This window comes from Triticum aestivum, chromosome 1B (assembly GCF_018294505.1).
Source record: "Triticum aestivum cultivar Chinese Spring chromosome 1B, IWGSC CS RefSeq v2.1, whole genome shotgun sequence".
In the NCBI taxonomy this organism is placed as follows: domain Eukaryota; kingdom Viridiplantae; phylum Streptophyta; class Magnoliopsida; order Poales; family Poaceae; genus Triticum; species Triticum aestivum.
The window spans coordinates 662031209-662048215 of record NC_057795.1 but is presented as its reverse complement, the minus strand read 5'-3'; the positions used below and the strand labels follow the sequence as shown (position 1 = coordinate 662048215).

The 17007-nt window shown below is 48.4% G+C and overlaps 1 protein-coding gene across 1 annotated transcript; it reads right to left on the bottom strand.

The window, feature by feature from the left end:
• Positions 1 to 13466: 13466 nt before the first annotated feature.
• Positions 13467 to 16803, bottom strand: LOC123099153 (WRKY transcription factor 28). The gene is made up of 3 exons (XM_044521318.1): positions 16104 to 16803; positions 14505 to 14663; positions 13467 to 14435 (listed from the first exon to the last, which is right to left on the bottom strand). Exons 1-3 carry the CDS (start codon positions 16589 to 16591, stop codon positions 13859 to 13861), a joined length of 1224 nt encoding a protein of 407 aa, XP_044377253.1. The 5' UTR covers positions 16592 to 16803; the 3' UTR covers positions 13467 to 13858.
• Positions 16804 to 17007: the final 204 nt, after the last annotated feature.

Below are 17007 nucleotides of genomic sequence, written 5' to 3'. Positions count from 1 at the left end.
TCCGGAGGAGAAGCCACCTTGGGCCTCTCCGCTCTCCTCCTTATATTTCCCCGCCGACACTTGATATGGTGCTGAAGCCAGCATCCCTGTTACATCGGATCGGCAGAGTCTTCGGGAAGAGGATCCGAACACCTAATCCTCTCCGCCTTCTTTAAGCAGCCCTGGCTGAGAAGAGTTTTATCAGTAACTTGTTATGAGGAATTTAACGAAACTATGTTTGGAAGTTAAGTGCTTACCGGGGAATCTGGATGATTGCAGTCAAGACCAATGTCTTCTATAGTATCCGGCCACTGTTTTCGTGCGCCGAAGAACAATTTCCACTTCTCTCTGAGCATTGTATCAGAGAAGTGTTGAAGAGTCCGTGGACCTTCTGGATTGAACTCCCACATGCGGAGAGGGCGTCGCTGATAGGGTAGGATCTGACGGACTAGCATTACTTGGATTACATTGATAAGACCGATGTCCTTCTCAATGAGGCTCCGAATGCGACTTTGCAGTGCCGCATTTCATCAATAGATCCCCAGTCCAGCCCCTTGTTGATCCATGATGCTAGCTGTGGCGGAGGGCCAGACCGAAAGGCAGCCGTAGTTTCCCACTTCTTTCCTCGGGGTTCAGTGATGTAAAACCACTCCCGTTGCCATGGGTCAGAAAATTCTGCGAAGAAGCCCTTTGGCCAACGAGAATTGATAATCTTGTTTATTGAAGCACCTCCGAACTCCGCTTGCTTCCCATTGATTATCTTCGGTTTCACATTGATGGTCTTAAGCCATAAGCCGAAGTGTGGGGAAACACGGAGGAAAGCCTCGCATGTGATGATAAACGCCGAGATATGAAGGAAAGAGTCCGGAGCTAGATCATGGAAATCTAGCCCATAATAAAACATTGGCCCTCGAACGAAGGGATGAAGAGCAAAACCTAGCCCTCGGAGAAAGTGAGAGATGAACACAACCCCCTCATTGGATCTGGGTGTAGGAATAACTTGCCCTTGAGCAATCAACCTATGGAGGATTTCCGCAGTCAAGTATCTTGCCTCCCTGAGCTTCGTGATGTCCTCCCCTATGACAGAAGAGGCCGTCCACCAGCCTTGAAGGACGAATCCAGACATGGCCGGAGGCTGGAAGCGACTGGATTAAACCTTGGGTGTTGGAACTTGAGGTAGGAGGAGGAGAAGATTAGCATGAGAGGAAAAGGACAGGTCCTAGCCTCTTTATAAAGGCGACGAATATCGAACGTCCCCTACATGACCTTAAAACATGCCTATTCCCAAGGAATCATACCAACGAAACGGTTGGGTTACCCACACCCGTGTTGATGAGAATCCCGTGATAAGGGGACATGATCTTTGCTTTGACAAGACGTGCCAAAAAACCGCCTCGTGGAACATGGAGTAGCAGACTAGAAAACAATTCAAAATAATGGCCGGGTGATGACGTAATGTCGTGCAACAAAAATTGTCAGAAGATTGGACTCGTGAAAGTATTATATTCTCTACGGTTGTGTGTGGAACTTGTTTTGTAGAGCCAGACACGATTCTTGTGTTCAAGATCTACTTTGAAGTATTCGGAGAAGGAACCCGCCTTGAAATGCCGAAGACATTCTGTGCGCAGACTCATCGTCATTGAAGCCTGGTTCAGGGGCTACTGAGGGAGTCCTGGATTAAGGGGTCCTCGGACAGCCGGACTATATACATATGCCGGACTATTGGGCTATGAATATACAAGATAGAAGACTTCTTCCCATGTCCGGATGGGACTCTCCTTTGCATGGATGGCAAGCTTGGCAATTTGGATATGTAGATTCCTTTCTCTGTAACTGACTTTGTGTAACCCTAGCCCCCTCCGGTGTCTATATAAACCGGAGGGTTTAGTCCATAGGACAAGAACAATCATAATCATAGGCTAGCTTCTAGGGTTTAGCCATTACGATCTCCTGGTAGATCAACTCTTGTAATACTCATATTCATCAAGATCAATCAAGCAGAAAGTAGGGTATTACCTCCATAGAGAGGGCCGGAACCTGGGTAAACATCGTGTACCCCGCCTCCTGTTACCATTAGCCTTAAACGCACAGTTCGGGACCCCCTACCCGAGATCCGCCGGTTTTTACACCGACAACGGCGGCGGAGACCAGCGGCGGAAGGTTGCTGGCGATGAGAAGATGGTCTGGAGACCCGAGTCGGCAGAGCAGGACACGCGCGGGCGAAAAGGTTTCAGAGAAATTTCCAAAATTTGACCCGTCGGTATATATATCTTGACCCTGTCGGTGTGACCGAGTGGAACAACTCGGTGGTATCGATATGAAGAATCGCAAGCGGTTTCTGCAACTCGGTGTGACCAAAAAGTTCTAATCGGTTGCATCGAGGTTGAAAACCTAGATCAACTCAGTGAACTCGGTATGACCGAAAAGAATGAATCGGTTAGACCGAAATGCATAGAGAGGTTTTGGAAGTTTAAGTCTATGATGAATCGCTGACTTCGAGTGCTCCTCACCCAGAGGGTTCGAATTTGACTTGCTCAAACTTTGGGATGTAGCATGAATAGAGTTTGATACGAGAAAATCATAGATAGCTAGAGGAGGTTATTAGGCATTCTTGTCCATCCATTTGGCAAAAGAAGAAGAGCCAAACAATCAAAGCAACAAATGGATGTCCTCGACTGAGAACAGTATGCAATCAACATGCTCACACAATAAAATGGCAAATGAAATATGTGGAAAAGCATGCACAATAATTCTATCATCTATCAAGCAATTGGTGATGACTAGGTCATCTATATATGAGTATATTGACTTAGGAGTCAAATGAGAACATTTGATCATAGGTCATACTCATCATTTAAGCACAAGTGGGGTTACCACTTTTACATAAAGCATTGTTGTGTTCGCACCATTAGAGTTGCTTTAGCCCAATTCTTAGAACAAAGCTCCCCCTAGATGTGATATCCCCCCTAAGACGGATGAACTAACCTTGGGTTTGTCGATGATGACTTCATGTAGATCTTGAAGATGTGGATGCTCATTGTTGATGTAGATCATTTGGAGCAATCCATTGGAGTGAGTTGCACTTTCAAAACCTACATGGGTTAGTCCCACAAGGAACAAACAAGGATATCCATAGACATAGAGTGAAGCACACACATGATGATGTCCATGAAAATAATTAGATTACCTTGTACCTTGTCTTACCCACAAGAGGGTTTGTGACTCCTTGAACTAGTGCAAGATGTGGAAGTTGTTTGCACTTGTCCTTGCGAAAATGAATATGAGTGAAGTATGTTGGAGGAGTCACCCTCAAGAACTCTCTAATTCTTCTTCTTCGGGATCCACATCATCTTGATGGGAATCCTTGGGGTTGTAGATGTACTTGATGAAGTAGAACTCGATGTAGTCTTGGGAACCCACTTGACCAAGGCCTTTGGAGCATCCTCAAATGCATCAATCTCCTCTTGAAGCTTTTCCTTGCTTTTTAGCTTGTGTCTTGTGGTGGAAGATCATCTTGATCTTGTGTTCCCTTGAAGGAAGTAGGATCATACTTCTCTTGTTGAGGAACAAACTTCGTCTTGGGGTATTGATCTTCTTCCCACTCAACTCCATTGGCATTAAACTTTCGTTCAAAACCAACACCTTGATTCTTCTGGTGCCTTCCTTGCTTGCGTACAATTTCCTCGAATTGTTTACTTCTGGCAAGGCTCTTGTAAACACCTTTCTCTATAATTCCCTTCAATAAGCTATTTTATTGCTCAAGTGTAACTTGGGTAAGAGAATAATTAGTGGAATCAAGAGAACTACTAGAAGAAAGAATATTGGATTTAGCATGATTATTGTTACAACTAGAAGAAGAATCTTTCTTGCTCTTTTTGCTAGATTTTACTTGTGGCATGTAAGTAGACAAGAGTAAACGCTTGGCAATGTAAGAAGAAATTTTCTTCTGAAGATCATCATTGATGGCTTTTAAGAACCCATGTTCTTGCACAAGATTGAGCTTCTCGAACCGTAGCTTCTCATGAGTTTTTAAAAGTTCTCGATGATCTTCTAAAGTAGTTTCATGAGCTAACTTAAGAGTGTTTAGTTCTTTAGTTAGACTCTCAATCTCCTTCTTATCATTATCATTCGTTTCATCTTGATTCATGATTAATGGCATTTTTATCAAGTATTCATCACTAGAGTTGTCAACAAGTAAATCATCATCACCTAGCAAATCATCTTCATCACTATTGAAATCAACATACTCGGGGTGTGATACCTTGGGGCCTTTAGCCATGAAGCATCTTCCAATTCCTTCATTTGGTGAATCAAATATGTCATAGGAGTTGGTTGACACAAGTGCTAGACCGGCAACACCTCCATCTTGAGTATATTCAGAGTCGGAGTGATAACTTCTCTTAGAGTGGTGGTCGGAGTCGGAGCCGGATACCCCTTCACCAACATGAGCTTGATGTCTTCATTTTTGTGTAGATCCATGATGACTTGTCCTTCCTTTCTGAATCCTTGCTTATTCGAGAGGTTCTTCGTTCATAGCGATCATCTCTACTCCTTCTCTCTCTTGGAGGTGATTCTTCCCTTTTGCTTCTCCTTTTAGGTGAGTCTTCTCTTCTTTTGTACGGATGCGTACACTCATTGGAGTAGTGTCCGGGTCTTCCACAATTGTAGCAACTTCGCTCATGACTAGAAGATATTTTGTCATTGTAGGACCTTGAGTTGGAACTTCTTTCTTTTCTTCTACTCTTGTAGAATTTTTTGAAGTTCTTCACCATTAAGCTCAATTCTTCATTGAAGGCTTGTTTCTCATTTGATGATGTAGGAGCATCACATGAGGCTTTGTAATCACCACTAGAATTGTTGTGAAGCTCTTCTTTATCCTTGAGTGACATCTCAAGAGCAATAGTTCTTCCAATGACTTCGGTTGGCTTGAGATCTTTGTAGTTTGGCATCATTTGGATCAAAGTGCACACGTTATCATATTTTCCATCTAAGGCTCTTAGGATCTTCTTGACGATGAATTTGTCAGTCATCTCTTCACTTCCTAAACCGGCAATATCATTTGTGATGAGAGCAAGCCTAGAGTACATTTCTGCGACACCTTCACCATCCTTCATTTTGAACTTGTCAAGTTGACTTTGAAGCACATCCAACTTGGATTCCTTGACGGAGTCGGTACCTTCGTGCATATCAATCAAAGTATCCCAAATTTCCTTTGCATTCTCAAGACAGCTGATTTTGTTGAATTCTTCGGGGCACAATCCGTTGAAGAGGATATCGCAAGCTTGAGCATTGTATTGCAACATCTTCAATTCTTCTGCGGTAGCTTCACGATTCGGTTCTCTCCCATCGAAGAATTCACCTTGCAAACCAATACACACAATAGCCCAAATGGCGGGGTTATGTCCAAGAATTTGCATTTTCATCTTATGTTTCCAACTAGCAAAATTAGTACCATCAAAGTAAGGACCTCCACGGTGGTAATTTCCCTCGCAAGACGCCATACTCTCCTAGGTTGTGAAACCAAGGCTATGATCACCAAAGCTGTGGAAATCAAGGCAAATGGAGACCAAAGCTCTGATACCACTTGTAGGATCGATAGTATGTCTAGAGGAGGGTGATTAGACTACTTGATCAAATAAAAACCTAGCCTTTTCTGAATTTTAATTCTTGCAGATTTTAGCAACTTAGCACTAGTCAAGAAATCAACCTACACATGCAATTCAACGAGTATAGCAGCGGTGTAAATCATTGCATATAAAGGTAAATGGGAGGAGTTTGAAGGGAGCAAACGCAATGTTGACACAGAGATTTTTGGCGTGGTTCCGATAGGTGGTGCTATCGTACATCCACGTTGATGGGGACTTCAACCCATGAAGGGTAATGGCTGCACGAGTCCACCGAGGGCTCCACCCATGAAGGGTCCACGAAGAAGCAACCTTGTCTATCCCACCATGGCCATCGCCCACGAAGTACTTTCCTCACTTGGGTAGATCTTCACGAAGTAGGTGATCTCCTTGCCCTTACAAACTCCTTGGTTCAACTCCACAATCTTGACGGAGGCTCCCAAGTGACACCTAACCAATCTAGGAGACACCACTCTCCAAAAGGTAATAGATGGTGTGTTTATGATGAACTCCTTGCTCTTGTGCTTCAAATGATAGTCTCCCCAACACTCAACTCTCTCTCACAGATTTGGCTATGGTGGAAAGATGATTTGAGTGGAAAGCAACTTGGGGAAGGCTAAAGATCAAGATTCTTGTGGTTGGAATGGAATGTCTTGGTCTCAACACATGAGTAGGTGGTTCTCTCTCAGAAAAATGGGTATTGGAAATGTAGGCATATTCTGATAGCTCTCTCCATGAATGAAGAATGGGTGGAGGGGTATATATAGCCTCCACACAAAATCTAACTGTTACACATAGATTCCCAAACTCGGTGAGACCGAATGGTGATATTCGGTCAGACTGATTCAGGTCAAAATATGAACATTAGGATTTTTGGTGGGACCGACATAATCAACTTGGTGGGACCGATGCGCTAGGGTTAGGGCATAACTTAATCTTGGTAAGACCGGTCACATGAACTTGGTGGGACCGATTTCAGTAATAGGCACAGAGGGAGTTGGTCAGGCAAACTTGGTGGGACCGATTAGCTCATTTTGGTGAGACCGATACGTTATGAAAAGGAAACAGGGAGTTTGCATTTCGAACTCGGTGGGACCAATCGCTCATTTCAGTGAGACCGAAACGTTACGAAGGGAAACAGGGAGATTGCAATCCCATCTCGGTGAGACCGAGATCCCTATTGGTGATACTGAACTGATTAGGGTTTGTGGCAGTGGCTATGTCAAATGAACTCGGTGGCGCCGTATAGATCAAATCAGTGGGGCCGAATTTGACTTTTAGGTTTAGGACATATGTGGAAATGAGAAAGTGGTTGAGGGTTTTGGAGCATATCACTAAGCATTTTGAGAAAGTAAACTATTAAGCAACACCTCATCCCCTTCAAATAGTATTGGCTTTCCTATGGACTCAATGTGATCTTGGATCACTAAAATAAAAATGTAGAGTCTTGAGCTTGTTGCTAATATGTGTCCTTAGCATTTTGAGAGGTCGACATCTCTAGTCCATGCCATGCCAATCATTGAACTGTGAAATGATCATCTTGAAGGAGCATTAGTTCAATGTGCTATATGTTGTTAAGAATTACCAAAACCACCCAGGGATTAGTTGCACTTTCAAAAACCAATGTCAGCAAATTTATTTTTAAGCTGTCCTATTGACCCAGACTTTTCAGAAGAAGTACAAGGATTTTTTTCATTGGGAAAGTTTGAAAATATCTGCTAAAGGAGATTTGCTATGAGATCATGGACATGTATCAAGAAGGAAATGACAGGGACTTAAGGATGATCAGGTGCCGGTTCAGAAAAACTTTTAACCCAAAGCACAACCTGTCAAATTTATTCTTGAGTTTATTTTGCAGCATCAGTTTAACATGGATAAATCCAAATTAAACTCGGTGCTAATGTCGGGGATATACCCCGCGGTATGACCCGGCCGGATATATGACCCGGCTGGAGCTTGACGACTCACTGGTGACCCGCCTGGACTTGGCGACAAACGGGTGACTCGCCCGAGCTTCGACTCATTAGTGACCCGGCAGCCGGGTCAGACGGACGACAAGACCCAACGGCCCATAAGGTGGTTCATGGGAAGGCCGACTCACATTATGGTGGGTCGGCTTGAGAAGGAAGGCAAAAGGAATTATTCCCTTACAAGGGAATTAAGACTAGCATTCCACTTGTGATAGAATAGTCCTAATCCTACTAGGACTCCACATGTAACCCCCCCTCCAACTTATATATGGAGGGGCAGGGCACCCCAAGAGGGACAAGTTTTTAGAGAGACAAGTCAATAGCTCTCGAGATAGAGGTAGCGAAAGAGCACCCTTGTAATCGTGAGCATCATCAATATCAATGAAGCAGGATGTAGGCTTTTACCTCCACCGTGAGGGGCCAAACCTGGGTAAAACCTCGCGTCTCTCGTCCTACACAACCCCTCTCAAGCTACCACATAGATGTGTTGGCCTCACGACTAAGTCCTTTCAATGAGGACATCTGCCATGACAAAACCACGACACCCCCTCTCGTCTCTCTCTCCCAGTCTACAGCCACCGCATCCACAACCACAGACGGGAGAGCGATTCCCCGGCGATGGAGCATCGGACAACGGCTTCGGCCGCCGCCACCTGCACGAGTGGGAGGCCTACCTCCTCCATGAGCTGAGCTACCCGGCGTCGCCTGACATGCGCGTGTCGGGCTCGTGGAGGCTCAGCGCCGGAGGCATCCCCGTTCCCCCGCCGCCAAGCGACGATCGCCGCCCCACCGAGATCGCACGCGTTCAGGCTTCCCTGTCGGAGGAGGTGCATGGCCTTCCGCAGTACGCCGACGACAACCACGTTTTGTGGTTGGCGTACTTCCAGCGCCGCCACGAGGAGTAGCTCGCCTCCACCAATAACGCGCCGGTGAGGGGCTGTCACAACACCGATGGTCGCCGCCTGTGGTGGGGCGTCCCTGGGCGCACGCTCCACGCCGTCCTCGAGCACCTCGAGGGCGGCAACGAGCCGCTGCTCGAGTACCCGATGGCCCCGGCCCCGGTCCCCGGCCGGAGCGGCAGCTCGTGGCTGCCGAGGCGCATGGCGGGCGGGTCCTCTTCCTCCTCCTCCCACTCCTCTGGGTCGCCGGTGCTCGCCAACGTCAAGGCCGAGCCCGTGGAGTCGCTGCTCGGGCAGCGCACCCGCGGCGGCGCCCTCATCATCAACGAGGGCGGCCGTGGCCCCTCTCCTCCCTCCTCCCGCCTCGTGAAGCCGAAGACCTAGCCGGGGCTCGTCCATATGAAGGAGCACGAGGACATGGCCGCCGCCGCCGAGACCGCCCTCAAGTGGACGTGGGAGGACTACGTCCAGCTGGAGAAGGAGCGCCAGCACCACGCCCTCGAGGAGATCGCCGCTCGGCGGCGCGGCCGCGACGAGGGCAGAGTCATCGTCCTCGAGGACAGCGACGACGAGGTACCACCGCCAACCAACCCCGTCCACCTAGGCGACCCAGGGTAGGGGTGTGTTGCTAGGACAACGATGATGTGAATAAGGATGGCAATGGGTAGGGTATGGGCAGGGTAGAGCAATACCATACCCATACCCGTATAGTCAATGGGTACAAAATTCTACCCATACCCGTTCCCATGGGTTTGAATCTGTACCCATACCCATACCCAACGGGTACACGTACCCATTGGGTACCCAACAAGTAGAGTAAATAGTACACAAGTTGTTCACAATTTTACGCTCATTGATAGCACATTTGACACAAAAAATCAATTATCTCAGCCAAATAATAGGTAGATGAGTAAATGACCAATATCAAAATTTAGAAACCATGACATATTCTTAAGTCAATACGAGTAGACGAGTCACATGACAAATTAATGACTAATTGATGACAAATTAACATTAATTCACAAACGGACAGGGTATGGGTATATCCGCGGGTACAAGGCTATACCCGTACCCTATCCATGACTTAACGGATAGGAGATGGGTACTACCCATGGGTATAAAAGTGTGCCCATACCATGCCCATGCGGATACGGTACCGGCGGGTACCCGTACCCGTGGGTAAAATTGCCATCCTTAGGTGTGAAGGAGGAGGACGACGATGGCGACTACAATGCCTTCTGCAAGCTCTTCGACATGTAGGCTCAAGGCGGCGCGGCGGGCGCTGGCGGCGTAGTGGTCGTCGTTGTTTTTAAATTATGTTTTCAATATGTACAAAAATCAATGGAACGCCTAAATTTTGTCCAATTCTGTGTCGTGTTTGGCCGAATTTTGGCCGAGTATGATTTTTAAAAAACGGCATCTGGGGCGACCTTGGGGCGGCGGCCGGAAAATCTACCGCCCCCATGCTTATTTTATCGCCAGTTCGCCCCCAAGCGGCACTATTTCAAGCCCCTGGGCAGGCCGAACAGCTGGAGATGCTCTTAACTATGCAGAGGCTGGGTGTTGCTCACTATGCTTTGCATCCGCTTGATGCTACATTTTCAGTTAATAAAAACGTCCTTTATCTAGAAAAAAAAGATCTTCTAGCCAGGGTATGCTCTCCTTTTCAGGAAAAAAAACTCACATAATCTTGTACTCCCGCAAACACGAAGCTTAACTAAGAGCAGGCAATAGCAATATCTCATCAGCAACCTTCCATGCAATATTCGTACTTGCCGCACGGGGGCAGGGGAGGGCGGTTCGTGCTGGGTCACGGACGCACGTGGCTGCTGCAACCGAAGTGGTGTTGACGGTGCCGTGCGATCGATTGTCCATCCATGGACCCATCGCCACAGCAACACCACTCCCGTTCCCGTCGTCGTCCCCGTCGCGCTGCGACGCAGCAGTCGTACGGCGCCGGCCACGCCAATAACTGCGCGCGAGGTGCACTTTGAGTCTTCCCGAAGGCTGGCACGTACGTACTACCTGCCGGACGTCTCAGGCGATGTGACCGTGACAGGTACGTACGTACGTTAAACCGGCCGGGGCACGGCGAGGTTGATCGTTTCCTCCGGCGGGGTCATGTCCAGATCAGGCATGCATTTGACCTAGACCCGGTCATGCACAGCACTCTCGTAGTAGTCTCGTAGTCTGTCTTTATGATTAAGCACTGAAGTACTCCTCTCGTAGTCCCAATCAACACCCGCACAAGAAGCGTTCTACTAGCTGGTGCTGCGAGCCGAGTTATGTAGCTGGCCGCCAAGCTGGGTCGGTGTCTCACGGTTGGCTGCCCGGCCGGCCGGGCGAGAGGCCGGCGATGGAGCTGACTTTCCTTTGGCTCAAAGCTATCCCCGGCCCGTTCGCCCGTTCCCCGGCTTAATGGCAGGCATCGATCCCCATTTGTGGCGACGTTGACGACTTGAATGCAAAATGCAGTGCAGTTAGCGACGCTGATGAGTTTTGAATGCGAAATGTTAATGCAATTAAACGATAGGGGACACCGATCGAATGCGTGTCTAGTACTCCACTCTCTTTTGGCTTGGATTCTTGATAAACTTCTTTCTATAGTAGTATAAAGAAATGGCCACTTACAATAGACAAAACTTGGTTTGCTAAAAAAAAGGAAAAAGCTTGATGGAAAAAGTGTATTGTTGTAGTCGACACCCCCCCCCCCCCCCCAACGCGGCTCGGAATGACGCCGCGATCCCTGTCCAGTACTCTTCCCGCGCGGCCGTGTCAGGGATTACCAGCGGTGAGCACGACCAAGGAGGCCCAGACCCTCCCCTGTTTTTCCTGTTCCTGGCTCTCCTCCCTCCGGTGGCAGTCGCGTTGAGCCGCCTCTGTCTAGATTGTCGTCGACGTTCGAGCCGCCCCCATTGAAGAGGAAGTTGGCCTCATCCACATCATCGAGGCAACCGAGCTTTTGGACAATGAACAAAGCGGAGAAAGAAGAAACTAACGGGTGGGCCCTCATTCAATCTAACAATATTAATATTTGCTGCCTTGTCACCCTGGCAAGTGGACATGACCTATCATAATAAGGGTAAAACTTAACGAAACCGACCATCAGGAGCTCTTTGCAATAAAATTACAAAATAGTGGTAGGTATCATTCAAGATTTTGGAAATGTGGTATTTCGTGTGTGCCCTAACCCCAATTTCAGTAGTTTTATGCTATTTACTCAATGATCTCATGTATATTTTGAGATAAATTCATCTGGGAGAAAGATACTTTCCCCTCCCTGCTAGTGACAGGAGAATGATCAGGCAACTACCTCTTCCAGCCACCAGCGAAGCCGGGGTTTCCCTTTCCTCCCTTGGCCACTCCGATGGCGACGAGAGGGAGGGGGGACCGAGAGACTAGAGTGTTCTCTTTCCTTCAGGGGGCATCGTTTTGGTGGAGGTCAGATGCTTGTGTGAATAATGGATCAATCACTCTCTCCCCTCCTTGGGGATGATGTCGGGATGAGCAAGGCGGGTGGCCCGCCTATCTATAGATCCGACAGTTTTCTCGATCACCGTGTCTCCCTAGTGGGGACGAAACCTCTTACGGTGTGTTGGTCCAACTGGATTGCATAATGTGTCGTGCAAAACATGGTCCGGCCAGCTTCAGATGTAAAGAAGCGGCAGTCGCGTGCCTTCGACTCACTCCAATAGGTTAGATTGTTAGGTGCTCCTTGGAACTGTATGTAATTTATGGTTTCTTTGGATTGTTTTGTACTTCCGTTGGTCCTTGAATACTGATGTGTGTGTGTGTGGGGGGGGGGGGGGGGGGGGGGGAGGGTTTAAAAAAATCACATGTAGGAAATTCAATAATCAAACATTCGTAATAAATATACTAATTGTAAAAGAAAATTTGGTTTGACTGCACCCTAGTCCAAACACGACAGCTTATACTACGACGCAATATGTGGAAAAGTATGTATTCTGATGAGTATATGTCCCAAAATAGAAAAGGAAAACTTAATAATTCAAAACGGTGGCAAGCCACATCTACACCTGGCAAACAGTAAACTAGACAATTCAAGAAAAAATACTGAAATTTAAGCATTCAAGATGCTCATGTGCGCAAGATGCGTGGAAGTTTTGGTGGTATTTAGACATACGAGGAGCTCGTACAAACAAAACAAAATCGGATCCGAATATGTTCTTTCTCAAATTTTTGCAGACTCCCAAAATTTGTATTTTTAGTAGATGAGCCTGGGTGCAGGGTGCAGAATAGTCGCCCTCAGGAAACCCTGGGCTTCAACTTAGGTGCGTACATGGTCAGAGTAGTCGACGTGCACCGTCGTAGTCAGTGTCTCTTTGCGGGAGAAGCGTACGTTGCTGCACCGCGCGTGCCTTGAATACTTTTGACCTGAGCCTCCAATAGTCTCCTCCCTTCCGTTCCGTTCCGGGTAGCTAGCTTGCAATCACACACTAGTAGCTAGCTCTATAGCTCTAGCTACATGATGGTCTCTCCCATGTTACGTGTCTGGACCGGCCTCTCTCCTCTGATCCGCACTATCTTTCAACATCATGTATATGTGCCGAATTGCTGACACATACTCCATGCGTGTATGTCTGCAAATTAATCACGTTTTGCAACAGTTAGTAGTGAAGGTAATCATCAAGTGAACAAAAGGACTAGTAGCTTGATCGAGGTCAGTACTTTGCTGCACTTCTGCATTCGCATAGTTCATGATTATCAAACCGAACGTGAGATGCAAAATTAGGCCAGCCCTCGATCGTTTCATTTCTCCCCCCATCAATCAACTAACTTTCTGTACCGATCATGCATTGCATGGACCAACGCACCGCAAGAGAATCGTCCTGATTTCCCATCATGGCAGAGGTAGCAAATAATGCATGTAGTACATTATCTTGTCATCAAGAAACGATCAATTAATCTTGCATGCATGCATGCAGTCCTTGAAAGCTAGTATAAGCATCACATAATTTTTGTACTTGGTTCAAAGTCAAGGAAACGGAGCAAGATGATCAAGCAAAATCACCACCACACTACCCATCAGTGCAGCAGGTACTACTACTAGATAGATAGACACGGCTCGAAGTGCAAAGATGCACGAGCTCATCAGAATCAATCAGGTACACGCACGCACGCATGCATGCATGCATAATTTACAACGACTCTTAGTACTAACACTACACTAACATGCAACTACTGCTCACGTACGTGCGCAAGCATCCTCTCCGTGCTGCTGCTAAGCTAGATCGTGTCCTCATCGTTCATCAACTATAGATAGATAGATATCAGTACCATGCAAAAAAGTCAATTAACAAGCAAAGGGCGCCGAATCGATCGATGGATCGCTGTCAGGGCTAGCTGGAAGCTCGATCTCTCTCGATCAATGGCGGTTGTGGGCGTTGTTATTGCTGTTGGTGGCGCCGTCGCTGTGGGCGAAGGACGGCGGCATGAGCATGTCCTGCAGCAGGCCGTAGTCCTGCGCCATCAGGTGCTCCATCCGCAGCGGATCAGTACCACTACTGCTGCTGACAGTATGGGTACTGTTCCCCGTCGTACCACCGGCCATGGCGGCGGCCAGGCCACGGTCAGCAGGAGGCGCCTGCTGCATGTGGCTGCTCGCCATGGCGTTCGCCTGCCGCATCGCCATCCCCGCCGCGGCGACTTGCTGCTGGTGCTGCATGGCTGCGTGTTGCTGCTGCAGGAAGCTGCCGAGCGCGTCGCCGGGACGGAAGGCACCGGGCGGCGCCGGCATCCGGAACATGCCTGGGTGGATGAGCCCGTGGCCGCCGTGCGCGTGCGCGTGCGCGGCGAGGAGGTGGTTGGCGCCGCGCAGCGTGGCCGGGATGGGGTGGGTGTGCTTGCCCTCGTAGGTGGTGATCACCACGGCGGCGTCCTGGTACGACCGCTCCACCCGCTTCTTCACCGGGCACTTCTGCGTCGTGCACCGGTAGTAGCTCCTGCATCTTCAGAAATTAGTCGCATGCAAGCATCGCCCCGTGCTTATCGTAACCCTAACCGTTAGGTACCTTGGGAATGGGCTGTTCTTGACGGCCTTCTGGCCGTACTTGCGCCAGCGGTAGCCGTCCTCCAGATGGTCAACCTCGCTCTTGGTCATGAAGGCGAACCGCGCCTGCCGCGGCCGCTTCTCCCCCTTGGCCTTGGCGGCCCCTTTCCCCTTCGCCGCCCTGCAATTAATCAACTCCCGATCGGTCAATCTTATACAACTTGTAACCAAAGATGCTACTACTACCAAGAAATCAAATCAAAGTGCACTAGTGCAAAGCAAATGATCGATCTCGTACTAGAAAATCGGATTGGAGACACCAAATTGACGATCTATAGCCTTTGTGCATCACATGGTACGGGGAAATCATGCGTGCATGCATGTTCATACTATACCAGAGAGATTATATAGTATTAGTTGGTTAGTTGCATGGTCCGTTCAAACATAGTGGCTGTACGTACCGTATACATGTCTAGGTAGGTGCGTGTGTGTACGGCACAGCCGGCGCACGCATACATACTGCATGCATACACACATGGAGATTTTAGGTTCACACCGTACCAACTAGCCCGTTCTTTCTTTTGTTTGCTACTACAGTAGTAACAGTTCTTATTTGTACTCATGGATATGGATGGATTTGGTTATCGACCCATCATGCTTATATGGTCACTCGCACAAGTACATCGCGATGTGACGATAGAAGCTGTGAAGTAATTTTCCATGAAAATGATCTATCCATCGACGAGTCGTGTTAGCAACTAGATATCTGATAGTTGATGGATCGACCCTAGTATCTCTGCATTAGTACCTAGCTAGTTCCTAGCTAGAGTATCTGAAAGTTGATGGATCATGGGAGTATATATCTCTTAAGTCATTTCCTAATTAACGTGATATTGTTGGTGGATTAATTAACAAGGACGCAGCAGGGGTTGGTGCAGTCAAATTCGAAGACTTGAAAGTAGTGGATGTCGATGAACACAAGATATGAAGAAATCATAAAAGGAAGAAAAGCTGAGACTCTAATCAAAAAGCCGTGGGCACCTATATGCAACAACAACCATTCATCAACCTTTTGCAGCTGATCGAACCCTAAAGATGAAGCCCTTTTTGCACCAGTAGTAGTACTACAATTTTGTATTCGATCTAGGACCAACAGGTTAGCTGGTGGGAAACCCTAGAAACAGATCGAGTTCATACGGTGCATTGACCGAATGGAAGACGAGATTATAATGGAATGGAATGGATCGAACACATGCATGCTGCATGGTAGATCTAATTAAATCGGATCGATCAACTGGCTTAACTAATATAAATCCACCCAGCTATATATCTGGTATGAACTGGTTTATGATCCTAGTATTAATCCCGTGGAAAGGGGATTGGCTAGCCCGGCGGGCCGGTTGGAAAATTTTGGATCAGTGAAGAACGAATCAAGCTAGCAACAACAACAATCCAACATGAACGAACAAAATCTAGAACAAAATTAGATGAGAATCATCAGTGAACTGTATGCAAATCAATCAACCTCTTAAGGTACGTATCTGGTCTAGAACTAGAACTCGAAGCCAAGATCAGCAAGTAAAGTTTCTCCAAGAAATCAAATCAGATCTTAGTATCTTACCCTTTCTTGGTCTTGTCCGCCTCCCCATCGGCCGCCGCCTCCTTGCTCTCGTCGTCGCCCTCGCCCTCCTCCTTCTTGCACTTCCCGGCCTCGTCCTCCACCGCGCCGCCACCACCGACACCGGCCTCGCTCGACGTGGACGACACCGACACGCTGTGCGCCGTCCCGCCCGGCCCGCCGTCGGGCACAACAACCGCGCCGGCGGCACCGTCGCTCGCCAGCATCTCCCTCTTCACCTCCTCGCCGCCGCCGCCGCCGCTGGCCGTCGAGCCGATGAAGTCCCTGGCGAAGGCGTCGTCGTAGTCCATGCCCGGCGTCTGCAGGTAGTCGGCGAAGAACCAGGGCGTCTGCGGCGGCTGCATCTGCATCATGGGCGACGGCGAGGCGGCGTCGGCCGGCCGCTGCGCGAAGAGCGAGGCCAGCTCGTCGTGGAACTGGAAGTCGCCCGACAGGTGGCGGCGGTGCTGGTCATGGCTCGCGCCCGACATGGATGGATGGATGGATCGGCGAGTTAGCTAGGTGGCTGGATCGATCGGATCGAAGTCCCGGCGGCCTTCTTGGTTCTTGCCGTACTAGCGGATGTGTAGAGGCCGTGGTGCAGTAGGGGGGAAGGCAGCGCCAAGGAGGAGGGGTGTGTGAGGGAGGGAGAGGAGGCTTAGCTAGCACGACGAGTAGAAGGCTGGGCTAGTGTGTGATTGTTTGCGGGGAAAGATAGATGGATGAATAGGTGGTTGGGTAGGGGTGCATGGTCAAGGCCTTCTTCATCTTTATTTCTTTCTTCTTGCGGGGAAAGTGCTGCTCCTTCCGGAATGGTTCTACTTAACTATTCATTTACCACGTCAATTGAGGCAGTATAGCACATGCACACTTGCTCGGATATTTTGGTCTCACATGCAAGCATGGC